Genomic DNA, 26,712 nt, shown 5'->3' with positions numbered 1-26,712 from the left:
CAGCCAGTGAAGAGTCAACAGCAGCATGAAAGAGTGCTTTATTAGGGACAGCAGCCACCACTCCAAAAACTGTAGCAGAGATATGTACTGGCTGCAAAACAGGATATGTTTCTTGGCTGGTATTAGCTTGGTTGTGATGTGGGTATGTGCTGGAGAGACATGAGGAGGGGAGGGAAAGGATTTAATTTTTAAATTCTACATTTTAAAGGAAAAATAAAAGTCTCTAATTCCCATGATTGCAGCCAGTCATATGAATTCCAGTAATTGTTCCACTCCTCTTATAATATTTATTCACATGCGACTTCTTTGAACTCAAAGTCAAAACTGCAAGACTAATCACTGACCTGAAGGATTTATAAGCTTTTCTTAGTCAACCAGTGTTTGTCTTACTATTACTCACATGATTCTGAAAAATTGGCCGGTCTTGTTCAAACCAGCTAAGCCAGGCTAGTTCATATGATCTATACATAACTTTAGTGAGATCTTTCATCGGAGAGGAATGATGAGCTCATTCATTATTATAAACAGGAAGCTATGACGTGGCTTACAAATTAGTAAACATTTTTCACTCATCTGTTTGCTCTGCATTCAGTTGAGAGTTTCCCAACTGTGTTTGAAAGATTAGCAGTGGCTGATGAGGCTCCTACCCATCACAACTGCTTTAGTAAAATGGAGTTCACATTATAGAAGATCTCTGGAGATCCTAAATTAAATAACCAGGAACCTATGTGCCTAGGTACTACATATAAGCTGAAGAGATTTGTTGGAAAAAGAGAAAACAGGTTAAAAGGTATGAGTCAATTTAGTTTGCAAAGATGTATCTGAATACTCTTCACAGACCAACAGAAATTTATGTAGCTTCTTATAGGTAAGCACTATTCACAGATAAGCAGCTTGTTTATCTTACTCTTCAAATCCATGGAAAAATGTCCAAGAACAGTCTAAGATTTCATCTGTTCACTAATTATGCACTTAGCTCTCACTACAGAAAATCCTGAAGTTTTTCCCATGGGAGAGTCTGCCCTTACATATGATATATTTTAAAAAGAAGGAAAAGCAGGAAAATCTTCAAGAATTTTATCAAGAAGAGGTAGTACAGGAAGTGTTTTGTTTTACCAATCTGATACACAGACAAAAGTTATTGTAAAGATCTGTGTTCAAAATCTCTGTAAAAGCTCATTATAAATTTATATAAAAAGCTCATTATAAACTTATTATAAAATCTAGAGATTCCTGAAAATCAGTCATGTAATAAAGGACAAATCAATAAAGACTGAAAAATAATACTGATTTATTACATTAATTTGGTTCATTTTTTGAGGAGTAGAGAAAGAAGGATATAAAATTAGGGAAGTATGTCATATTCATAACCTACCAACTGTATGGTTGAAGTAGATTTGCCTCTGCCTGAATGTTCATTTAATTCAGATTCCACTGGAAGATCATGGGAATGTCCCCAGTGCCCATTAACTAAAGAAAGGCCCTGCTGAATGAAGATGCTTTGCAATTAGTTCTGAATCCCAATGAACACAGGTGCAGTCTTTCTCAGCCTTTTGTGAAAGTTTAGCATTTATAAGAATTACTTTTTTCAAAACAAAACCTATTGCTAAAGATTGTTGGTTGGCATTTCCTATATGCTTATTTGGTTAAAAAAACCCTGAGAAGTGAATCAGATAAATCAGTGACAACCATAATGGTTTGATAAAACATACTTTGTTTTAAAACCAAAAATTAAAATTTGAAGCCGAGATGAATATAAAAATTAACTTAGAATTCATCTAGTTCTCAGTAGAACAAGTTTAAAAATGGGATGATGAGAAAGCCCTTCTCTCCAAATAAGTAACAAAAAGGACTACTTTTTACCAAACAAGCAAAATATTATCATCATCATCAAAATATTCTCGTTTTATTAATTTCACATAACATTCTTATGGCTGACTCACAGATAGTAGGAATAGGGACTCATTGCTACATATCTAAATCAGGCCAGTCAATCAGTAAAACAGAACAAGCAAAGGCTTAGCCTCCTTAAGTGACTGTAAGATAGCCTCCCATGCTGAGAAACTTAATGAGCCATCACACTTTGTGTTACATTATATCCTTGTGCATAATCATATTTTCAAGCACCAGCCACACTGAAATAGAATAATACAATTACTATAAGCATGGCAGTGAGCAAGGAGATATTATTAATATAAGATGGGGTTCTACTGACCGCAACATATATATTAGACTTCCAAAGCTAGTGGGTTAAGGGTCAAAAACAATTTGGAAATTTTAAGATATCATTCTTTAAAATGCCTTGTGCTTACATCTATGGCTTCCTTCTCTTCAAACAGAGCCTAGAGTAAACAACTGTCATTGCTATTTCATATGGATACATAGCCTTCATCTGCTCCAGTGCTAGCCATGAAAGTATGCATATGGAACACATTCAATTAACTGTTTTCTTCTTGAGTTATAAATACATGGGACACATTCAGGAAGCATACAAAATCCATAGAGCAAAGCAAAAAAGTAATTTAAGGTCAGTCTGGTAGGAGCAGTTTGGAAAGCAAATTTTAATGCTTCGTTTAACTCATGCAAATGATAATTATTTTCCACAATCATTTTAACATTTTGTGCACTGTAAAATCTCAAAAGAACAGAGATTTTTTAAAGGATATCTTTTACGAAACTTTACCTGGTCATGTGGTGTTACCAAAAGAAAGAAACACTTTTCTATCAGAAAAAATCCATGAATTCCTCCAATTATTCCCAGAAGTTTCCAAATATATTCTTTCCCCTCATAGAAATGTTCTACCTCTTGTGCTTCATGTTTATGTAAACCAAGAGTCTAAAAAGAGAGATAGTAAGAAAATAAGAAAATTTTAAAATGGCAGTGTTTTAATTTTTGCTAGAGTAATCCATAATGAGTTCATTCAATTTATTCTCAAAAATTTTTTTTGCCATCTCTTTCAAATTTAAATTGTGTTTTGAGTTAATCAATCAGCTGAATAGTACATGGATAAAATGAATTATTAGGAGCCTCTGCTACACTTCATCATCTCTCAATATGAAAGCAACCTTAGAGACAGTTTTATGAAATTGCCCTTTACATATATATATTTTAGTGTATTTTGTTCGAAGTATTTGGATTTCCTGAAGAGTTTTTGCAAACATAAGGACCTTATTTTCTCTGAATTCATCATTCATTGATTTCTGCTTCTTACTACTCGGAATCTCTATCTGAACTACAAAATGCAAATGTAACTGGAATGCTGGGTAGCTGGTTCACAGATTTCATGGAAAGCTTCATTTTTAAACAGATAAGCATTAGCCAGGTTTAAATTAAACCTGTGTGGGTGTGTATGTGTGCACACTCATATGCGTCAGCATTTTAAAAACACAAAAGTGTGTATTACCTACCTGAGGAATAAGGTGTAGCAATGCATCTCCAGAAAGGGTCCCAACAGCTAAACCGACAAACAGCTGTAAAATGAGCGTATAGATTTCTTGACAGGAGTTAAACAAAATGAGGGTTGTACCAAACATAGATCCAATAGTAATAAGTAAAACAGCGACAGTGCTGTAACCATATTCTGTAGGGAAAAACAAATGAAACAAAACAAAGGCACCTTTAATTATTCAGTATTTGTATTTGTGTTTGACTATTTGGTTTGTATTTGTATTGTTTTGGGGGCTATGTTTTGCCACCTCTGTGTACAAGCATACAGAGGAGAAGCAATTCATTGTGGCACATAGATTTTTCTGGTGATGACAGATAACAGAATTGGAAGCCTAAAAACTTAATTTTTTCAAGCTTTACAGGCAATACAGTCTAATGCTTCAAAATTTCAGACCTTAAAGAGCTAAATAGACTGTAACTGCGCAGATTGGAGACACTCAGAGCAGCACAGTGAATGCTGGTTTGCATTTTTTTCCTCTCTTAACAGATTTACACTTGCTATTCTATGTCCTCACGTGCCACACCTGTGTACCTTTACAGTCAACACCACATTATTAACCAAATCATATCCAGTAAATAAACCAAGGCCTAAAACCTCAGATGAATGTAGGCATTTAATTTAGGTTCTAAGCATAAACTTTTGGTCCAAATTATGTTTCTAAATGTTCTGTGGACATACACTCCTTTAGGTACTACATCAGGACCACCAGCATATTTTTCCCGTATTACTGGGGTTTTTGGAAGGTTGCTCTTATAATTCTTCAGCGTTACACACTGCTCATATTTTCAACCTTTTGCAAAACATGAATTGTGATTAATCTGTATGAAAGTCTTATGATGGAGGTAAAACACTGATGAGAAACAGACATAAAGGAACTAATGCCAAAATATTCAAAAGTGTCACTTAATGTTTCACACTTTAATAGCACTGCAAGTGTTCAGCACCTCATAAAATCAGACAGTAAATTTCACAGACTGCACATCCAAATACAAGAGTATAGTACATACTGATGGAAGCTCAGGCCTTGGTGACTTGGCCAAAACAGGATAGCCTGTCAGTAAAATAGAACTGAGAATAAAATTAATGAGCTTATGCTCAAGTCACTAGGTCACACATAGGTCAAACATTAAGTCCTTTGTCTGTCTCGAGCCAGCAAGTGTCCCTGTGCTCATGGAAACCTTCCTTTGCCAAAAAGCACAGGGGAAGGGCTGCAGAAAGGGATCTTATTAATTCCATTCTGTGTTTGAATAGTTCAGCTTTCCTCATCTACACAGATCTTGCACCTTTATGAGATCAATAAAATGTCATTGATCGGTCCTGTGGCCTTAACTTGGTAGAAACTCACTCAGCTCTGAATTTGCCATGAACCTTGTATATGACCTGGGTAAGTTTCTTTCTTTGTCCCTTCATTCTCCATCTGAAAAATGGGCATATCCACGTAGCATAGAAAAGAAAAGCAAGAGAGATGAGATGAGAGATAACATACGAAAGAAACTCTGCTGCCTTCTGGGGAGCTGTAACGATTCTTTCTAGTCTGTATGTTTCTCCTATAACCATTCTTGCAATATACACTAGTGTCCTTCCATACCCTTATCTAACATGTTTTTTTAATTCACACTCATAGTTCAATTAATCTGTACACCATGGAATGATAGCTCAGCTCGTTCCCACAAGCTGTTTAACATGTGTAGCTTGAAGTGTGGACAGAATTTAGAGATGGAAAGTGCTGTCCTATACACATCGTTGGGCAGCAGGATGTGGGGAAAGCTTACCAGTTCCTAAAAGATCTAGTCGTCTAGAACTGGCCATGTAGATATTAGGATAAAGGTACTGAAGGTGTTGTTTTGTAGCCTAAAAGTGCTGTTCTAGTTGCACATGATGATGGTTAGATGCCCATTCCTTTTTGCTCATTCCTGGACCCCAAATCCCCCACCAGAAATTAATGCCCCTGTAATACACCAGCACACCTATGTTTGTAGCCACTTCCCAGATACTGCTGGTTTAAAGTAAATACAAAACCAGGAAACACAGTAAGAAGCCCTTAGGTCAGATCAGATTCAGATTTTTTTTTGGTAGGATGGACTAGGGTTTGGTTACAGGAGAAGCTGAATCAGCAGAACAGATTGGGCAGAAATCCCTGGAAGCAGTGGCGTGTGAGGGCTACGACTACAACTGGAAACAATCTGATTATACTCTGACTCAGTTCTTGTTCCAGCTCTATCACACAAGTCCTGCTGCCCATGGGACTGGTTTTCTGGTGGTTTTTCTTCCCACAGTAGTATCCCCAAAGCTTCTCTGCTGTGAAATACCACAACATGCAAACCCAGTAACATTCACACAGAACTTGTCTATAGCAAGCATATGCCACATCATGGTATAAAATGCCAGCTAACATAAGCCTGAGGCTATATGTAAGAGCAATGTAATGATTCCAGTATAAACCTGGTGGAAATTTCACAAAATAAAACAGGTCATTACTGCCCAGAAACCCACTGATAAGGACCTGTCATGGCTCACCTGCCGCCTACACCAAGCAGTCCTCTAAGGAATGACGAAAATAAAGCTTAAAACCTTACACATTGAAATAGAATTCTGTCTAGTATAAAACTGAGACCATTGAATCCCCTCACTTCTCAATGTAGTACAATTATCTGACATGTATGTTATGAAATTACAGAGTGTATACATCTCATCATGTTTTGGTTTAAGTTTATTAATGAATGAAATGTCTCCGGAAGTTAAGCCACTGCACACCTTTATCTGAATTTTTACCATATGTTATTGGTAACAACATAACTCACTTTCCAAAGTTGTTGGTGGAAGCTTTGTCTGCCTGGAGTTAGGAAGCTGACATGAACAACTTAATAGTTGCTGAATGATAGCTGGACTGATTTGCTTGAAGTGGTCCTTAGAAATGGAGGAAGAACTGTTTTTAAAAAATATCTTCACGAGTTCATTGGCAGAGAAGCAAACCTATGTAGAAAAGTATATATGGTTACTGAATATGTTGCATATACCTGCATTTAACGCTGAGGTTAAAAATGGAATCTTAGAAGAACACAGGGTTATACAACCTAGACAACTTATATACAAGGTTATACAACTTGTTTTCCATATACTCTTTTCTGGTTAAATTACTTTAATTACTTCAATTATTTCTAATTTTTTTCCCCAATTAAAACTTGATACTATTATATATTTCAGAAAGACCAGAATCTTTGCGATGAGGTAGCGCAATTTCTATTGAAGCCTGTTAATATCATGCAGATCTGACACAGTAATATCTCTAAATATTTATTATAATGTGTTATCAAATATATTTTAATGCTAACACAAATCATATTCTTAGCTATTAATGTAAGACTGCATTAATAGCAATAATATTTCTATTAATGTAAGATGTTGCCTGTATTAAGGCAGTACTGAAATTTGTCCTTGTGCTGCATCTTTAGTAAGATATGGAACTAAGGGGTTTTTTTTAAAAATTCAGTGGCATGTCACTTTAAGGTCAGCAATCTAGATGTTACATAGTCTAAATTTGGGCTGAAGATTACTTACTAATTGTATTATTAGAAGTACTTAAGAATTCAAATTACTTTTTGTTCTTGTTAGAAACATCTAAAAAAAAAGGAACTGTTCTTGGGAACATTTATATTTTCAAAAATTTCCATGAAGAATTAGTTTTTCATCTCTAATGTGCAGTTAGCATTAGAAAATTCTAGTGGCAATTTCTGTAAGAACTTTTAAAAGGAGGAAGTCCAGATCAAATATGCTATTTTACTTTAAGGAATAATCTTAATGTCTTAATCTCATCTGATTAGTTGTGATTCAATTAAAAAATAAATGTTTGCTTCTTTCATTTAACTTAGTCTGCATCTGAGAATCAAGGGATTCACTGAAGCTTAGGTTTCTTTTGAAAGAAAATTACTGTTTAAATAAAAAGCTTGTAATTTTATTTCTTTTATATAACTCAGTTAAAACCCAACACCTTCCTGCCTTTGTTCATCCATTAATAAAGTAAAATATGCCTTGTAGCTCACTAAGAAACTGAATGAATTGAGCACTGATACATTTATTCTGAATACCACATTCGAGTCTTCAGGATAACAGGTGATCTTGCCACCTGGATCTAGTCTGTTCTGCCTCCAGGCAGAAGAGGAGCCTGAAGACAGTTCAGGAGCTACCATATTAGCTTCAAACAGAAGACCTCCAGTTTGCCTGTTCTAGACAGTGGTCTTGACTCTAGAAGTAGGGAAGACCAACAAGTGGTATCAAGTTGGAAGTCTAGCTCATGGCTGGTTATGAGCAGCATTCCTGAGTGATGGAACAGAGTGCACCATATCACATTCACAGATCGAATCCAACTGGAACAGGTAGTCCATATGCTGACAGGCATGGCTGCTATTTAGAGGATCTTGACAAGCCAGAGAAATGGGCTGACAAGACTTTCATGAAGATCAGCAAAGGCAAATTTATTGTGCTTCAAACAGAATAACACCATGCATCAATAAAGGCTGTGAATAACTGACTGGACGGCAGCTTTACAGAAAAAGCACTTGGGGGGGGGTCTTTGACAGCCAACTTGAACATGGGTCACCAGTGTGCCCTTGTGGCAATGAAGGCTAACTGCATACTAGATTGCATTCCCAAGAGTGTAGCAAACAGGTAATGGAAAAAGATTATTGCACTCCACTCAGGACATATGAGTCCACATCTGGACTATATCCAGTTTAATAACCATCAGTACAAGAAAGACACTGGCAAATTCAGGGAAGTCCAATGGAGGGCCACCAGGATGGCTAGGGAGCTGCAGCACATGATCTAGTGATGTGCAGGGAGAGGCTGAGAGAGATGAGTTTGTTCAGTTTGGAGAAGAGAAGGGTTGGGGGGTATCTTAAGTCTTCAACTATCTAATGGGAGTTATAGGGAAAATAAAACCAGAGTCTTCTCAGAGGTGTACAGCAAAAGGATGAGAGGCAATAGGTATTAGTTGTAGTAGGGAAAATTACAATTTGCTCTAATTAAAAAAAAAACATCAGAATGAGAGCAATAAAGCACTGGTACAGGTTTCCCAGAAAGACTGTGATATCTCTCTTTGGAGACATTCAGAACTGGACATGGCCCTGTGAAACTTGATCTGACTTTGATGTTGGCCCTCTTTTGAGAAGTAGGATAGACAAGATAAGGTCTAGGATTACTATGAACCTAGATTTTAATGTTATTTTATTATCAGGAATTTTAAACGAAAAAGCAATATCTTATCTGGAAAATAAACTGTCCACCCACACATTAAAAAATAATTCTTAATGCTTATTTAGTAACATGTTCTTGTAAGTCTTGAGGCATGAAGACCTGCATCTTTTCCAGTTGCAAGCCCTAACCTTTTAAACTTTTTAACATAGGGATGCAGAGTAGTACATCTCCATTATTAAAGCAACTATGTGTGTAGTCCCGGACGATGATACTGAAGAAACAAGTAAATAGAACTTGCATATTCTCATATGAAAAACTGGATGGATGGATGGATGGTTTTGTTTTCCAATATCCATGTTTCTTTAATGAGGCATAATTAATGAATACATATTGTGACATAGGTTAATGGAACTTAATATTATTGCTCTTATTAGATCATCTACAGCTTATTGTTTTATATGCAGTGGAGTCAAATTAAAAAGAGAAACTAGGTATTAATACAGAAGAACTTATCTTCTCTCCAGATGTTTCTTTGTGATTTTTTTCATCTATGCAGAATATTTGGCTCTCTTTTTGACTCCAAAGTCTCAGATAACTCCCCTGCACACTTATCTTTTGAGTTACAGTCAGTCTCAGAAGTACAAGAAATCCAAACCTGTATATTATAAATTCTTCTATTGTTGGAGAACAATTTTATTTCTTGTACAGATAGTATCACTACTGAATTTTGTTCTTCATAATTTAAAATTAATATGAAACACATTTAAAATGACCTTCATTTAAAATTATTTTGAGACTCCATTAAATGCCTCATTACGCTGATAAGCATGATTCTCTTTTGTGGTCAGATGGAAAGAAATAGACGTATTGATAGGGTATGTATTCCAAATGCAATAAAACTACACAGATAAATATCTATGAGAATGGCATTAACCACACAGTAAAAGTCAACTGCACATCTCTTATTCTCCTAAATGGAGAAGAAACATTGTCTTTGACTTAAAATGTAAAGAACTGAAAACAATAGAAACATATTCTTTGAAGTATATTTTTCAAATGTATATGTAAAAATATATACATAGAATATACTTTGGAGACTCGTTTTTTTGTCTAAGGAATGTCTTCCAGTCTAAAGGATGGGAGTCAGTTGCCATCTTAATCATTGATATAAGCAAAATTTATTTATTTTCAAATATTTAGGATAAGGATAAAATCATCTTCAATGAGCAACTGTTCTTCAAGGCCCTCAAAGATGATACTGGGTAGTAGCTAAAGTTCTGTCTTACAGACTCTATACTTCCTAAAGGAGGCTTCTGGACTCCACAGATGGCTATTAGAAGTGTTTGGAAATGCCCAGTCTTCAGTTTACAGAAGCCTTTAAAAACAACTTACATAGAAACCTTAATTTACTTTTTTCCTTAGTGCAGAACAATGCTTCTTTCTACAAGGTCACTTAAGGGGTCCTAGAAGCTCTGCGACATAAAAGCATAAGAAATCTCTGATAAATATGTGAAAATATTAAAGTCATGGTACTACAGTCCTCTGTGTCTTGAAGAAACACCTGATTCCGTGTAACATTAACCATTCTGTTAGCCCTTCCCAGCTACTTTAATCACATATCCATAAAGTTCTTCCCCCAATCAATATTTTAAAAATATAAATATATAAACCCTATTTTTATCATTACCTACATGACTTTTCAAAATTAATAAATTATACCTCAGAAATAATGTAGTAAACTAATGTCACTAATGTAGAAATAATGTAGCAAACTACTTCGAACTTTTATCACTGAAATTTTGTGGCAAATACTATAATAACAAAAAAATAAATTAACCTGGTCCCAATCTGTGTTCCTTTCATGATCTTCAAAATAACCTTTCAGATAGTCTCCTTTTGTATGGTTTCCTTTGACTGGAATGTTTCTGTTTCCATTATCTCTGATTGCCATACTATAAAGTCTTCTTTTGTGACTGTGGAATTGTCCATTTACAGTGCAAGTCTTTTTGGCTGTAAGCATGTTCAGTAGTTGCTCTAGTTCTAGTAATTCATTAGAAAACAGACATGTTACCATGGGAAAATACACATTTAAAAAGATAAAACAAAAAATAATTGTTAAAACTTTGTTTGTTTTAACATTAGTTCAACTCCTCATTTTAATACTTTTTTCTCTCCTCAGTTTGGTACTGCAGGTAAGTTCTGCTTAACACCTCTAGAAGTTGAAGACATCTATACACTCAGCCCTTCTTTCCTTACAGTACCGCACTCAGATGTTTTGCCTATCATGATCTCAGAGGAAAACAGATGTGACGAAAAGGCAATTAATCTTCCATTTAATCATCAGTATCTGCTGAAGTTATCTACAAACTTCTTCTTTTCTTGGCTGGGATAGAGTTAATTTTCTTCACAGTAGCTAGTATGGGGCTGTGTTTTGGATTTGTGATGAAAACAGTGCTGATAACACAGGGGTGTTTTCGTTACTGCTGAGCAGTGCTTACACAGAGTCAAGGCCTCTTCTGCTCCTCACACCACCCCACCAGCGAGTGGGCTGGGGGTGCACGGGAAGCCGGGAGGGGACACCGCTGGGACAGCTGACCCCAACTGACCAAAAGGATATTCCATAACATACGACGTCATGCGCAGCATGTAAAGCTGGGGAAAGGAGAAGGAAGGGGGGTACATTTGGAGTGATGGTGTTTGTCTTCCCATGTACCCGTTACACATGATGCAGCCCTGCTTCCCTGGAGATGGCTGAACACCTGCCTGCCCATGGGGAGTGGTGAATGGATTCCTTGTTTTGCTTTGCTTGTGTGCATGTCTTTTCCTTTACTTATTAAACTGTCTTTGTCTCAACCCATGAGTTTTCTCACTTTTACCCTTCTGATTCTCTCCAGCATCCCGCTGAGGGTGGAATGAGCGAGCGGCTGCGTGGTGCTTAGTTGCCAGCTGGGGCTAAACCACAACAAAATTACTGTTAAATAGCTTCATCATTCTTCAGATTTTCCTGTGGAAAAGGAACACCATGCTAAGATGCCATGGCCAGGTGTTTGCATAGTCCAGCAAGACCAGGAAGACAGATCCTTTATAGGGTGTCCTGAAAGAAATCTTCAGGATGCTACGCTGCCCTTTGCACTTCAGAAGTGCAACACAGGGCAGCAGATGTTCTCTCTCCTTTTGTTGAGTTATTAACCTGGAAGTGTGCCTGTTTTCAGCACTGAAGAAGGAAGGAGGGAGCCAGGACCCCTAATACAAACTTGACACAATGCAGGGGCGTATCCCCTGACATAACGTGAGTGCAACGGGTGTGCTTGCTGATGAAATGTTTGGTTATATGAGGGGACATGCTCTATCCTACCTTATTTATCGCCTGCCTTCTCCCCTGCATTTTCAAGATGAGGCCATACTGATAGTTTTGGTAAACCTGAGTTTGTCCATTGGAAACAAAAGTCCACAAATTAGTTTCAAAGGAATTTAGATCAATGAGATTACAAATGTTTCCATGTGATAATCCCTTATTTTTTTAATGTTATTCAGAAAAAGCAAATGGTATAATCTTAATGGCAGATCTTAGAAAACGGCTTGTGATAAGATGTTTGTCTACTTTTTTTGTCTTGAGCGAACAGATCTGAATGGAGCTGAAGCTAGATTTGTTTTCTAAATGTAGTCAACTCTAACTTTCTTTTTCTGCATCCTGTCAGTTCCTTCTCTTTCCTCCAGTCACTACTAAGAATTTAAATAAATTTAAAGGGACAATTTAATTAGCTTAAGCTTAAAATACACTGCAACAAACTGGTTAAGAACATTTTTTTGTTTCTCTGAATGACACCCTAACTCCACCAACCATAAAGTCTTGCTATTGTCTTCACTGGGGCCTGGATTTCACCATATATAGCTCTTTAGTAGCACTGTGCCCAGATGGCTCCATCCATTCTTGTGAGTCAGTTATTTTAGAAGGTCTGGCTTGGCAATTTTAAAGGAAGGGTTTTGCCGCAAAGCCAGTTTATGCAAGCACAATCTAGGAGTCCAAATTTAGGGCTAAGCATTTTGTTCTTTTTTTTTTTTAATTATTATTTACTTCTGTAATTCAATGTACCTCTGGGTAACCCAAGAGGGGTAAAAATGTTTTTAGCTATGCTTAATTCCACTTTTTAAGCTTTATTAACCCATACTTAATGTAAGTTTTAAAAAGTGCTTTGAAAAGCTAGCTGTTACTATTAGCAGTTACCACAAACCAGGAAATGTAGATGTCTTATAATAACCTTCTAAATCCATCATAGGCCTCTGAGTCGATGATTTAGCTTCTTAAGCTGCTAAGCATGCAGAATCTTTTATAGAACTTAATAGCAGCTGCTGAGATCTCAACACTTGTTTTTTCTATTTATTTTTTTTTAACATTTGGACCACTTAGAACTTTCCTATACTTCTATTTATTTATGGTTAAGTAGCATTTCTGATATGTCTAGCAACAGAGCTCCTGAAGAAAACAAATTTTGTGTATTCCAGACTCCCTGACTGGGTACTAAGATCAGAAGGTGGGTAGGGAAGCACAAACCATAAAGATGTTTTCAGGTACATATGGCAGGTATCAGAGAGTATTTGCTCAAAACAGAGTGGCCTGTGTCTATTTCAGCTCTTCTGGGGGTATGTCTACACTGAGGTGTGAGTGACTAAGGTGTCTAATCTGGCTACCATATATGAATTATCCCATCTACCCCTAAACGAGTCTTGCAATGTATCAAGATCTGCATAAAGAAGCAACGTGAACAAAGCCCCAGTGAATTCTGCCCTCACAGCTAGATTGCCACTCTCAGAGTTCTCTTGCATAGTTCAGACTGTGATGAGCAATTAAGTCATAAATTAATGTGACGGTACACATTTAATAATCACAGTAACACTTTGTTTTATATCTCTCAGAGAATTATCAAAATAAGGAGTTTATTTTCTAATCTTGCTTTTAAATTTAGAAGACACTGCTTGACAGCGTTGAAATGAAATGGCATTTAAATCTAAAATTAAGTGCAAAAAGTCCTTTAGGTATTTAAAGATAGTTTAAATCAAATGTGTGTTGCAAAAGGCAGCTAGAGATGAATAAATAGCTTACCTGTCACTTGGAGCTCAGTGGTACTGTTTAGAGAATTGAAAATATACTTTATAAAGAATTCTGGAGAGGGCAAACTTGCTTTGCCCATACAGACTCCTTGGAGAGCCAGAGTAATGATTAAAGCAGCCAGCCGTGGAAGAGTGTTTTCATCAGCACCGTCTCTGTCCATTATATCAGCATTTTTCTCCAGAGTACTCACATCAACACACTGAAATCAGGAGAAAACAGCATGAAGACAGCCCTGGTCACCTCCATTTAAATAATCAGAGTGACAGGAGGAGAAACTGGAGAGAACACTTTCACAGACAGCCAGGGTAGGAAAAATACTGACATTAAAGCTGTAATTGACAGCAGGACAGCAAATGTGAAATAGAGGACATTTTCAGGAGAGCAGGCATAGAATAAAAAAGCCTGAAATTTTACTCAGTGTCTGACAGGCAAGAAGTGTAGTCCTTCATTCAGGTTACTTTTGCTTAGCGCTATTTTCATGCTGTTTTATTATTACCATGTCCTCCTCAATTGCATCTACATCTACTTCCAGAAAGTGGCAGAAATAGGAGGAATTTTTGTTAAGGCTCAAGAAATTGACTTTACCAATTCTTTAACAGGCTTTAACTCTTTATCTCAAACTTCAGAAAGAATTCTCCTAATGTTTTTAGTTCCCTATCTAGTAGATAGAATAAATGATTTGTTATGGGGCAGTTATCTGGGGACAATATTTATATAGATATATATAGACTATATATATATATATATGTGTAAAGATACAGTTCTTCAGATAAAAGGTGACTTCACTGCTGGGTGACCAAACAGGAGCAGTAGACAGTCATGTGCACCCATGTGTGTGGATGTGTGCAGGTCTGGAGCTGTACCCTGCTCTCTGTTACCTGGAAACTTATCCCCGTTTTCTTCCATTTCTGCCTTTCTTGTTTATTTTTACTGCAAACATTTGAGATTTGGGATTTGAGAAAAACAGAAAAAAAATGGTGAAAATTATTTAAGTTAATTCGTCTCTAATCCATACTAACTAAATTGAAAAGTCAACTAGATGAGACAGTACAGTAATGATTTATTTTATACATACTCATCTCTTTCTCTGCCTTAAACACTGCAGAGAGGAGGCTGGCATTTCTTTTCCTGTCCATCCATTACACATTTACATTTCCACAACCCGAAATTTCACCTCTCATTTAAAATAATATATTAGCTTGTATGTCTGAGAGGAGGATATTTTCTGTGAAACCAAAACATAAAAAGAGCTACAAAAAATGCTATTCATCTATTACTACCCTGCATCACTGGGCCTTTTCCACAACTCAAGTGCTGTGATTCTAAGCATTAGATAGTATATAATGTTTTGAGTACCTTTCATTAAAAAAATCTCTTTTCCCTCATGTGAGTGAGTGGTGAAGTCTCAGTTACTGAACAGGCTTGACAACGGATTATACTGCCAGCATAAACAAACAGACCACACAGTAAAGCACTTTATGGATTGTTATTCTGCCTTGACATGCCAAATACCCACCGATGCCTCTTCACAGTTGCCCAGATACCATTGGAGTTCTTGGAAATCGGCACGTTCACCAAGACTCAGAACCAAAAGTACTGGTCAATGAATAATTTATGATGGGAAACGATTACACAAAGAACACAGAAAGAGGAACTGGAGGCCCTCAGCATTCTGCTGCGCAGCCAGGACTCCGAGCCATCTCTTGTTTGCATAGGAAACTACTACAGTATGGTGTAAACTAAAATCTAATGAAATGAAAAAGAAAAGGGCAAATTCAAACTTCACAATAAACCAAATTTAACTGTATATTATGAATAGATCTAAGGGGCTTCTCACAGCAGGTCAACCTCTACTTTAGGAGTTCTCTAATCTAGCAAAAACTTATTTTATAGCCCATTACAAGGAAAACAGTTTTTCTTTAGATTGTGAACTCTAGAATATTATTCTATGACCCTCTTGAGATAAGGGATAGTAAAGAGTGGTGAGAAAACTCACTGCATATTTCCTGACTTAAAAAGGATGTTTTTATCTGAATATACTCAATATGCTTTTTTCTTTTTACTTTAAACTTAAGATTCTCTGTATCAGTCTTTCTACAAGGCGTATTTGTGCTGGTAGATAATTAGTCACAAACGTGTTTGTCCCAACTGAAGGAAGCCATCATATCTTCAGGCAGATTCCTTATTCAATCCTGCTTTGGATGGACATGGAAATGGAGGACCTGGCAAGGATCTCATCACAGCAAAATGATTCAACATTTCTGCTATACAGCTAGTTTTGGAGCTGTTCTGTTCTATACCGTTTAAATACGATCACTGCTAGTATATTTGTACTAATAAATACAAGGAATGAGAAAGTATTTTCTGTCCTTGAAGCCAAGTGCAAGATCTTGCATCTACAAAGTCATGCTCTTTTCCATCTGCCTGAAGCAGGGCAACTGCATCTAAATTACCAATTGGGAATGGTCCCTAATATGCACTGTCCCTGCAACCATGTCTCAGCGGACTCTCTGGAAGTGCTAGGTAGCGCATGTCAAAACCAAGTCAAGGAGAAGGCTAGTATTAAATAGCATGTACAACAAAAGACCAATGTTCAGCCTGTGCTGTCACACTGTTATTTACCAGTTTTCTGGGGGACCATGATGTTGATGCAATGTCAGAACTAGCTTAAAGTCATTGTATCAGTAATAAACATGAAGTTATTTTTACTTGTGTTTTTTTACCTGGGTTTCAGAAATTTTAAAATGTTGCCTTACTGCAGCCAAAAGATCTTCAGTTTCATTCCGTGAAAAATAATAACAGTCTTCATCATGTCTTAAACTAAGCATACTCTGTAGGTAAAATTTATAATCCTTATTATCCAAGCTGAGTTCTGGAGAACACACATCTCTATGATGAAGAATGTAGTAGAGGAGAATAAGAGAAATTCTCTCAAAAACTTCTTCGCTGAGATGGTCTTCTACAGCTCCACCAGCTATTAGTAATAAAGCATCTGGTTCAAGGCACTGTGAAAAAATAGAAATAAATGGAAATTCAACTCAAGTAACATATTGCCAGTCATCTGCAAATACAATTAGAGAGGAGAACTGGAGAATTCAACATCCATGTTTAAGGGATTGAACCTAAGCCTACACAGATGCAGGCTGATGGAATGGCAGGAGGAGGGTGCAGGTAATTCATTGCAGTTCTGTGGCTGCAAGATCACATCATGGGTTTTTTTTTTTCAGAGCCTATTCTGTTTTTAAGAAATGTCAAGTATCCAAGGGATTTAAGATCTACTACAACACAGGACTCTCTCTGATTAATCATTGTAGAGAACTGAAAGTCTTCCACTGGCTTTAACAGATTTTATTTCTGGTTATAAATATATTAAATATGGGCTAGGGCTACTCATATTTTCACCTGTACATTCTGTATGTGTTTATATTATAGGACAAAGACCATATCTGAACTGTAGTTAATTCAGGGTATATAAACAGAAGTTATATCATATTCAATGCACTGTTAAGAGACATAATTGACCCTGTAATCATAGAGCTATTTTTATGTTTTCTCAATGAGAATATATACATATATAAAACCCCCTCTGTTTTTCTTGATACAAAGACACTTCCCAGAACCTTTTGCCAGCTCAAGCAAAAGTTAGTCTTTAAATTAGACTGGAAGACTAATAGAGCTCTGTGTCAGGCTATGGGAAATAAGATACTGAATTCCCAAATAAAGAATCTTTCTTGAAGAGATCCTGTAACTATTGTCATTCATTGTTTAGCTGTTTTTTTCCAATTGGCTCTTTTCCAAGCATGTTATAGGCATGTCAGCTAATCTCAACTATTATGGTAAAGCAGCCAGACTGTACATTTCAGAGAAGAAACTACAACACATGAAGGTACCATGGGAGGATCAAAACTGCACTCTAATAAATGCATGAATCCAGACAGAAGCTAGTTTGTCAGACTAAATTGTTTGTGGCTACAAGCATGATGTGTTGGTTGGTGTGGGTCACCTTGTATGTTAGTTCATTTTCCTACACAGAAGCTGAGTAGAATCAAACACACATTGTCGTGTTCAGAAGCCAATGATCCTCGGAGGAACTGAGCGAGCTGTTACTTTTTAATAAGCATAATTCTAACAAAATTTCTCACAAATACTCAATATGAAAAAAAGAGAACTGTGGATGGTAATTGCCAAATTAACTATTTATACTCATAAATGTGCCCTGCCTACATTGTCTATCAAGATCTATAATTCTAACTCTTTCTAGTGCATGTCTCTGAGCATTAGTATTTGGGCTAGGAGGATTATGGCTAATCTGTTTTCTGTCCCAAAACACCTTATGTTAGTGAAACGGCCTTTTCAGACACTCAATAGAAATACAATAAATATATTGCATGCAGTGGAAGATTTCCAAAGACTTCTATAACATTTCAAAACCCAGTGCAGATAAATCATGATCAGTAAGGCTGTTATTTGCTCTTGCAAGGAAGATGACAGAAAAGGAAATTGATAATTGGAAGGAAGCAGGTGCATCGTAAAAGATGCAGCTACCCCATAGTATATGGGTAGCCCATAGAGAGTGTCCCCTGAGGAGATATCAAGAGGATATAAAATGGTTCATCACTGGTTATTTTGCTGTTACTAATATTTTACAGGCGTAATCATCTGCATCCCTTGGTCTAGAAATGCTTATTTGCTATAAAAAAGAGGCCAACTTTGAACCTGGGCACTGAACCCAGCGTTTCTTTTGTTTAAGAGGGCAGATGTTAGACAAAATTATCTTACCACTGCAAGAAATAAATGACTTCTGTGTGCTTAGGAGATAAAGTGTCAGATGCCATTCAATAGTTGCCAGCCCCTGCCCAAAGACTCTTGGGCCCAATACATAACAACAAACCAAAAAAGGGTTTAAAAAAGTGTTAAACTTCATTGCTTTTAAATACCCATTGGAGACATCAATAAAAGGAAAAATAAACTGAAAACAGTGTCATGTGGTATGGCTGAAATCTTGGATTTAGAAAGGAAAGTTGAGTCTGAAATCAATTAGTTATTCCCAACAAGTATGGGAATGAAAATGCCAAGCTAAGGTGGGGCATTCTGTTTCAAATTTTGACCATCTTGAAGGATAGTGCGTCTCATAGTTTTTTCTACCTTGGTTTACCAAATCTTGTTAAATCATCTCAGAAGATTTCAGCACAGTGCCATGTGGACTGCATGTGACTGAAGATGCCGTCTCTTTCTCTCATGGATTTTCTATAGACAGTTGTGTTCATGTGGCACTGGCAGTGCGGGATGTGTGCGATGTTACTGATGCAACCAACACAGAGGATACTGGAAATGGTGAAAGTCCTCAAATTCTTCCCACAGGAAGTTTCCAAGGTGAAGCCTAAACGGACCGGAAGTCCTGACCAAAGTAAGCCCCAGCTAAATTTCACTTAGATTTCTTCCACCCAAGGACACAGTGGGCACGCTCTCCACAAATACATCACAAATACAAGAAAAAATATGCCAATCCAGAGAAGCAAACTGAAGAGGGAGAACAAGAAGGACTAGACACCTGTTTTGTGAAGTTTAGGAGGACTCTATACCCATTTCTGGAGGGTATTCTTCAGTACATTCTCAGCTTTTGATCTGCGTCCATATCTGGTAGCTATATTTGCACAGATGTGCAAAGGGAAAAACTGCACAATCTCCTTCATAAAATTTACTCATTTAGGGAATAACAGGCACCTACATTATTTATGTATGATATTTCACATTGAGGTGCTCATGAAAAATGGGAACATTTGCAGAAAGGGTCAATTAAATGAGTAATTGTCTACTGCACAGGAGAAAAAGATCTCAATTTCATTGGACTGGCAGACTGCCAAGAATACTATATTGTGAAAGCATTCACCTTTATGACCATCCTCGTAATTCTGATATAAAGTGACACTCTGCTGTATGTAGGTCACTGAGCAATGCCGGAGCTACAGTAACGTTAATCAAAGCCAAGACTGACCAAGCCCTTTGTAGTTCCTTTCAGCTAAGCTGCTCACTGACCACTGTCTCTGTCCTACCAGAACCTATGATGTTATTACACTTGTTCCTTTCTTTGTCAAATCAGGAATCAGTTCTGAAAATATTCTCAACTCAACTAGACAACCAAACGTGCTGCGAAGCTGTTCCCTGGACTATTTCCAGTTTCAATTTGGATTTGTCGATTCATTGTTCTGCCTTTGATTTTCCTTGAGCTGAACTGCTTACCAAAACCCTCCCCTAAATCTTGACTATTTCAGTGAAGCAGCATATAAATCTGAGACAATCCTGTCTGGGTTTTAGTTTTATGAACTAAAATCCAGAACAAAAGAAAAAAAGTGTCAGAACTGGTCCCCAGTTTCTACCTATGTCTTTCCACAGTGGAAATCCTCTGTGTCCCAAATTCAAGCTCATGTTTTTATATTTAGATCAGGGTAAAGTAGAAAAATCTTTGCTGGAAAATAATCACTTGACAACTTTTAAAGGAAAATTATTAGTGTTATGAGACTGAAACATGGCCTTTTTAAGGAATGTCTGTCATGTTTGGAATATATCTTCATGAGCTCAAACAAAAAACATTAATAATTCAGAATGAAACGATTAAAGCAGGGACAATTTTTTTGCTGCAACAACAAGCTCTTTACATGTTTAGGTTTTGTATTCAGGAGAGTATCACTCTAACAAATAATTTTAGAACTCACTGACGATCCTGTAAAGATATCCCTCATTAAGTGAAGCACTAACCAGATTACAATCCTCTTGCATGCCATAAATCCGCTGTGGGCACTCAGCTCTCTCCAGTAACATTTTGACCAGTTCTCGTGAGTGGTTCATGTGGAGCTCAGTGTTGTCAGCTGAAAGAACGCGTAAAACTTCCATCAGATAGCCTCGGCTGGAAGCATAGCTGCCATCCTGCCCATGCTCTTCCCCAGGCTGTCCTTCAGCAATGAGCACGCTGAATATGAAAGCAGAACATACCATCCCAAGAGCTGGATGCTTGGTCAGAAAACACATCTCTTCTTCCTGCAGTGCGTGATCTGCACTGAATGTTGGACTGTTGTTTGCACTTCACAGCTTAAACTTGAAACCTGAGGAATCTGAATGGTAAAGGGGAAAAAAACCCCAACCCTTTAATTAGTGTGAATGCAATATGTTTGAAAGGATTTATTAATTGGTCGGCTAAGCTGATTTGCAGTGACAAGCTGTTTTTGAACAACAGGGAGCCTGTAAGGGCTTTACAGCCCAGAACAGCAGGAAACTAAGACAACCATGGCCTTAAAACTTCTGTAGAATTACCAACAAGAGGTTGACTCAAAGTGCCCTTCCCTCCTCATAAAAGTAAAGTGTATGGTTTTCATTTCAGTGTTATGTTACTGCATTCATTAATAATCCTCATCAGTAAGAACAGAAAAATACCATAGCTTTCACTTTCATTCCATTATGAAATGGGTTTTTAGTAGCAAAAATAGCTGTAAATAAAGATCACTAGTCTAATTCTGATACAAATGTGCAGCAATTATGTTACACGGCAATGACATACAGCAGGGTTTATTTTCAAAACACTTTACCCATGTTACTGAACTCCAGCTATACAAAACAAAACAGAAATGAACAGGATGTACTTAAAAATTAGTGATATTTTATGATCAGATGAAGGAGTTACAAAACTGACATCATAATTTCATTTATAAAACTCAGTGAATAAACAAGACAAACACATCAGAAGCAACCTTTAGCTTGTTAACTCTAGATGCAAAAAACATTTTTTACTGTATATCTGACTTCTCGCTATCCTTCCTAATACACTATCACCTCTGCTTTAACAATAATCTATCTCAATATCAAAGCACAAGAAACAGAAGAGTTTCACTCTTGTTTTCCACAAAGATGTTTTTATTTTATTGATGGGCAGGTGCTGGCAGTGACATACATTTTCAGATGATAATGCACAGATGTTAAACAGACACACATCAGTTCAGCTTCTTTTAAATGATATATGATATGTGTGTATTTCATTTTAAGGGAAACTCTGCTAACAAAGTAGTTAAAACGAAAAAAGAACAGCTGAATTCAAATTGGCATTCACTCAGATAAAGGTTAGTATGTTTTTAAATGTTAGGAAATCTTTCAGTGTTCAGATATATTTTACTGTTAGCAATTAGGAATGATCATTGTTACGAGGATGCACTTATTTCTAGACATAATTTTCTTACCTTCTGAAGGGAAAAAGAATGCTTGTGTATCTAGCTTTGTGGCCTTCTGAATCCTCAGAAGTATTTAGCTGCTGGAAGTTCAATGTTTTTAAAATTCCTTGATGGTGCTCTGGAAGCTGGAGGGGATTAGTTTATTGCTGCCTTGAAAAGTTTTCAGTTGCTATGGAGAGAGCTGCTCTTAAGGTAACAATGGAGGTGGATAGGAATTAGTACATGTTCTTCTTGGCAAGTTCTAAGCATCACGTTATTGAATGTATTTCACATATTTGAGTAGTTATCATTTTATGTAAACAGTCTCTGTTTTAGCAGTGCAAGTGTATAAAATCTACTGAAGAATGTATTTCATTACAATGGATAATACATGCAAGCACTCTAACTGTTCTCTACATTACTACCTTATCTGAGCAATTTTACAACAAACGTGAATTTCTTTTTTTCACCAAAACATTACTTCTTTTTGCAAATATGATAACAGGCTAGAAATAGAAACCTTTTCAAGCACCCACATTAAAAAATGGTATTTTTCTTTGGGAAACCCTGTCCATAGGGAACAGGCTCTTTCATCCCCACTTACTCTCTGCCACATTTCCACCAATTAAAAAAGCTGAGATAGCTCAGACTGCAGTGAAAAAAAAATTCTTCCACTCAGATTTTCCAGAAGGATGCTGTTAAAAAGTTGACACTTACATCACCATGCCATTCAATATTACTGCGCTGGAAGTTAGTGAAAACTGTCATAACTGACAGATTTCCACAGTAAGAGGTACACCAGTCATATCATTCTCCCACCTTCCAAACCTTCAGTGTGGTACTGAAGGATTAGCATCTCAGTTGGCTCGGCAAACCCTGTGAAGCAATAAGCCTGTAGTAATAGAAAAGTCATAATTCTCTTTAAAGCTAGATTGACAAAGTTTTGGGTTCTAAAATGCTGGTAATATTTCCTACAAGGTGGTGAGCTGAAAGGGAACAGCCTTGTTTTAGTAAGGCTGAGAACTGACAACTGATACTGACTATAAAAAAAAATTAAACTGACTACACCAGCTTGAATGAAGTGCAAAATGTAAACAAATGTTCTCAAAAATGCACAGTACAAGTACATTGAAGTATGTACAAACTCTTGTGAGATCAAGGCTGAGCACTTTAAAAATCAGTCCTATTATTAGATACTCAAGTACCAAAAAACCCCCTCAGATTTGTACCAAAATACCTTTTATTTTACTTCAAAATATATTTATCAAACTAACATTGCCAAGTATGCAATTTTATGCAAACAGGAATTACAGGAATATTCATCTAAAAATGTATTTTCATATGAATGACTGAAAAGCAGAAACACATGATCACACAGAATCACAGAATCATTAAGGTTGGAAAAGACCTTTAAGATCATCAAGTCCAACCATCAACCCAACACCACCATGCCCACTAAACCATGTCCGTGCCACATCCACACGTTTTTTGAACACTTCCAGAGATGGTGACTCCACCACCTCCCTGGGCAGCCTGTTCCAATGCCTGACCACTCTCTCCGTGAAGAAATTTTTCCCAATATCCAGTCTATACCTCCCCTGGCGCAACTTGAGGCCATTTCCTCTCGTCCTATTGCTAGTTACTCGGGAGAAGAGACCCACACCCACGTCACCACAACTCCCTTTCAGGAAGTTGTAGAGCATGATAAGATCTCCCCTCAGCCTCCTCTTTTCCAGACTGAACAACCCCAGTTCCCTCATAATATGCATTCTCCTCTAGCTTTTATATAATTTGCTCTGCGAAACAAAGCTAACTATGTCCAGATTTGTTACACTAATAAAAATAATTCCTCCGATAATGAGGGAATAGCTTCCAGCATTTAATTCTGGGGATTGCTCAATCTCCAAAAAACCACAGAACAGGTTTATCCATATATAATTTGGTGTTTTGTATATAATTACAAATTGAAAGGAAGAACTTATGCTATCCAATTAATGTCTACAAACAGAGGGTGAATTGTTTCAATTTGTTGAGAGAAGCCAACATTTAAAAACACATTTGATGATTTATAACTATTGAAAGCTGCTGAGAGAAGATTTACATAATACTGGCTATATCTTACATTAACATTTATATTACAGAGTGATGGTAACAAAAGGAAATGTTCAGTGTATTGAAAAGCAACAGATAATAATTGGCACAGGGTACTATGGCTGATTTCAAAGGAGGCTTCCCTTCCCTTCCTTTCTTAAGACTAAGCATTGCAAACCTCCTCTGGCTTGTAGGTGAGTTTCTCAGTGGTGGCAAAATCACTGATGGGGATTCAAGCCTCAACCTCTGCTTTTACCCCTGACACCAGAGGACTATCCGTGCTTTCAGTCATGCTACTGTCATCAAAGAATTTTTCTGTTTACACACCACTTGGATTGGTACTTTTGAAGTAATTGCTAGCATCAGTTGCTAAATCCTATTTTCAAACCTTCTGTAGTAGCATCATTCCCCTACTACCTACCCATCCTGATACTATGCCAACTGATAAAATGGGACAGCAATAGTAACAGAGCTGTGTAGTTAGGTGCCTATTAGAAGTTTGCTGAGATACACAGACAGAAAGAAATCACTGGTACAGTTTAACGTCTTAAAACCTCCTGAAGCACCTATCGCTATTATTATTCTTTCATGTGTTATAAGTCTCTGCTATTTTGGCTCAAATTCAATTGTATGTCTTTTGGTGGTTTTTAATAGAGGAAAAAAAAGTCCATGCACAATGCTTGTAATCCAGTGACTGTCTCTTTACTGTAGAATAATATGCATGGAAGAAAGAGCCCGCAGAGGAATTGGAGAACTGGGGTAACTCAAATTGAAGTAGCTGGCCATACTAACATGATGACAGACTGTACATAGCAAAACCAGAGGCATGATGAACCTCCTGATTAAATAAGGAAATTTTTTTTTTTTATTCCATTCTACACTTAGTATGGGACCTTGGCATGATCAAGCAAGGATCTGAGCTCAAGAATTTGCAGAGATAATCAATCATTCTTTATCAGTTTGAACAGCTACCATGCAGGGATACGTGCAGGAGAGTAACTGATTGCTGACAGGCATAGGTACATGTCCCAGGAAAATAAGTAACAGAAGAAATAAGATAAAAAGAAAAGTGATAAAAATAGGGATTTCTCAAAACTCTCATTTTCATTCCATGATTTGGTTCATTATCTCAGACAACTGCATATGAAATTTTCTCCAAACACAAATGAAATTTTTATTACTCAGAAAGCTCATGTAGCAATATCCTAACTTCCATTCCTAGTGAACAGGAGTGAAGGCAATTTCCAAATGGCATAACCAGACACAGAACATGATAAGCACATGCAGCAAGCCCTCTTTGGTTACAGGATTTTTATTTATTTGGTTTTATTTTTAAGTGAACCAGTAAGACTTACTGCAACTTATCTTGTTTCTCCCACCTAGGCACCTGCTGTGAGAACAAAAGCAAGTTGCCCATTCACAAATGCCATGAATAACTGCACTCTGCAATTTACTGGTTTTCAAAGGATCGGTGAATAAATATCCTAGGAATAGAAAAATTCTTTAGAGAACTTAGTCTGAGATGACAAGGACATCCTTATGAGCTCTACCAACACGACAAATGGCTTAATTTTATTTGTACAGCAGAATGGGAGAGGATGTAGGCATCATTTTAGCAAGAACCCTGCTGAACTTCACAGCTTACTGAAAAATGCAGCTATATAACTCTCATTCCTTAAATACTGTATAACTTGTTTTGATAGACTAAGCAAATGTGGGTTTTGGCCTTTTACTAATTGCAGCAATTATGGCAAATAGAAGAGAATCCTGTGGTACTGCAGATTTCCTCCATGTTATTAATGTGATGTGTGCACGTTGCTATAATTACACCCATAGGCAGCATATTGACATATGAAAGGACCATATTTTGTATGTAATGTGTATAGAATTTCAATATATAAAGCATCTTTGCCAATGAATTAATGCCAGAGAGCTGTAATAAAAATGTCAGTGCTTTAAAATTACCACAGTCTATTCAGCTTCATTGGCCTCACATGTCATCCTAACAATATCACATATATTAAGATTGCCAATGAATTAAAATAAACGAATGCTATTGAAATTGTCTGAATTACATATATTAATGTAGAGTTATATATATTAATATATGTCTGTGGAACAAGCCTTGTATTAGTTCAGGGTTGTGAAATTCACCTGTTAGTCAGCAGAAAGCTTCATAAGAAGATCTGGAAACCTAGTTACACTAAAATAAAACAGAAAGAACCCACAGATTACTTCCACTCTAGGCCAGTAAGGCCTCTTATATTTTCAGAAATGTACCTTCAGAAGTGCCTTCTCACATGTTACAGAATTAATCTGTGACATTTATTGTCAAAAGATATTCCTGGCATGAAAACTTACATGGGTTAACAAAAAAAAGTATTCATTTATATGGAAAGTGTGATCTAAAATCTCATTAATTGCCCTCATCTTATTACAGACTTTTTCCTCACACAACCCTCCATTGATATGGACTATCTGGCTGTGTTTCCCAAAAAAATAAAAAAAGGGATGTAGGGGTAGCCATCAAGACTATTCAAAAGTAACATCAATTATAATCAAGAACTTAGTCCCAATAGGAGATATGAGTATCTTGGGCAAGAGAAAGATGGGGTGCCAGGAGGATGTATATGATGTTACTCATTTTTAGGTTAAAAAACATAAGGGGAAAAAA

At 36.8% G+C, this 26,712-nt stretch overlaps 1 protein-coding gene across 1 annotated transcript in view; it reads right to left on the bottom strand.

Moving 5' to 3' along the window:
* SLC39A12 (solute carrier family 39 member 12) overlaps positions 1–20,778 on the bottom strand; it is a gene marked incomplete at both ends in the record, with an annotated part of 32,333 nt that extends 11,555 nt beyond the window's left edge. The window contains 8 exons of the mRNA XM_082014721.1: positions 1,376–1,483; positions 2,684–2,836; positions 3,409–3,581; positions 6,251–6,422; positions 10,480–10,682; positions 13,744–13,951; positions 16,476–16,757; positions 20,509–20,778. Coding sequence (XP_081870847.1) covers positions 1,376–1,483; positions 2,684–2,836; positions 3,409–3,581; positions 6,251–6,422; positions 10,480–10,682; positions 13,744–13,951; positions 16,476–16,757; positions 20,509–20,778 — 1,569 coding nt within the window. The remainder of the gene's footprint in view (positions 1–1,375; positions 1,484–2,683; positions 2,837–3,408; positions 3,582–6,250; positions 6,423–10,479; positions 10,683–13,743; positions 13,952–16,475; positions 16,758–20,508) is intronic.
* Positions 20,779–26,712: the final 5,934 nt, after the last annotated feature.

This window comes from Phaethon aethereus (genome assembly GCF_964289735.1).
Source record: "Phaethon aethereus genome assembly, chromosome: 2".
In the NCBI taxonomy this organism is placed as follows: Eukaryota; Metazoa; Chordata; class Aves; order Phaethontiformes; family Phaethontidae; genus Phaethon; species Phaethon aethereus.
The sequence above is the reverse complement of the archived record's forward strand: the minus strand, read 5'-3'. Positions and strand labels throughout refer to the sequence as shown.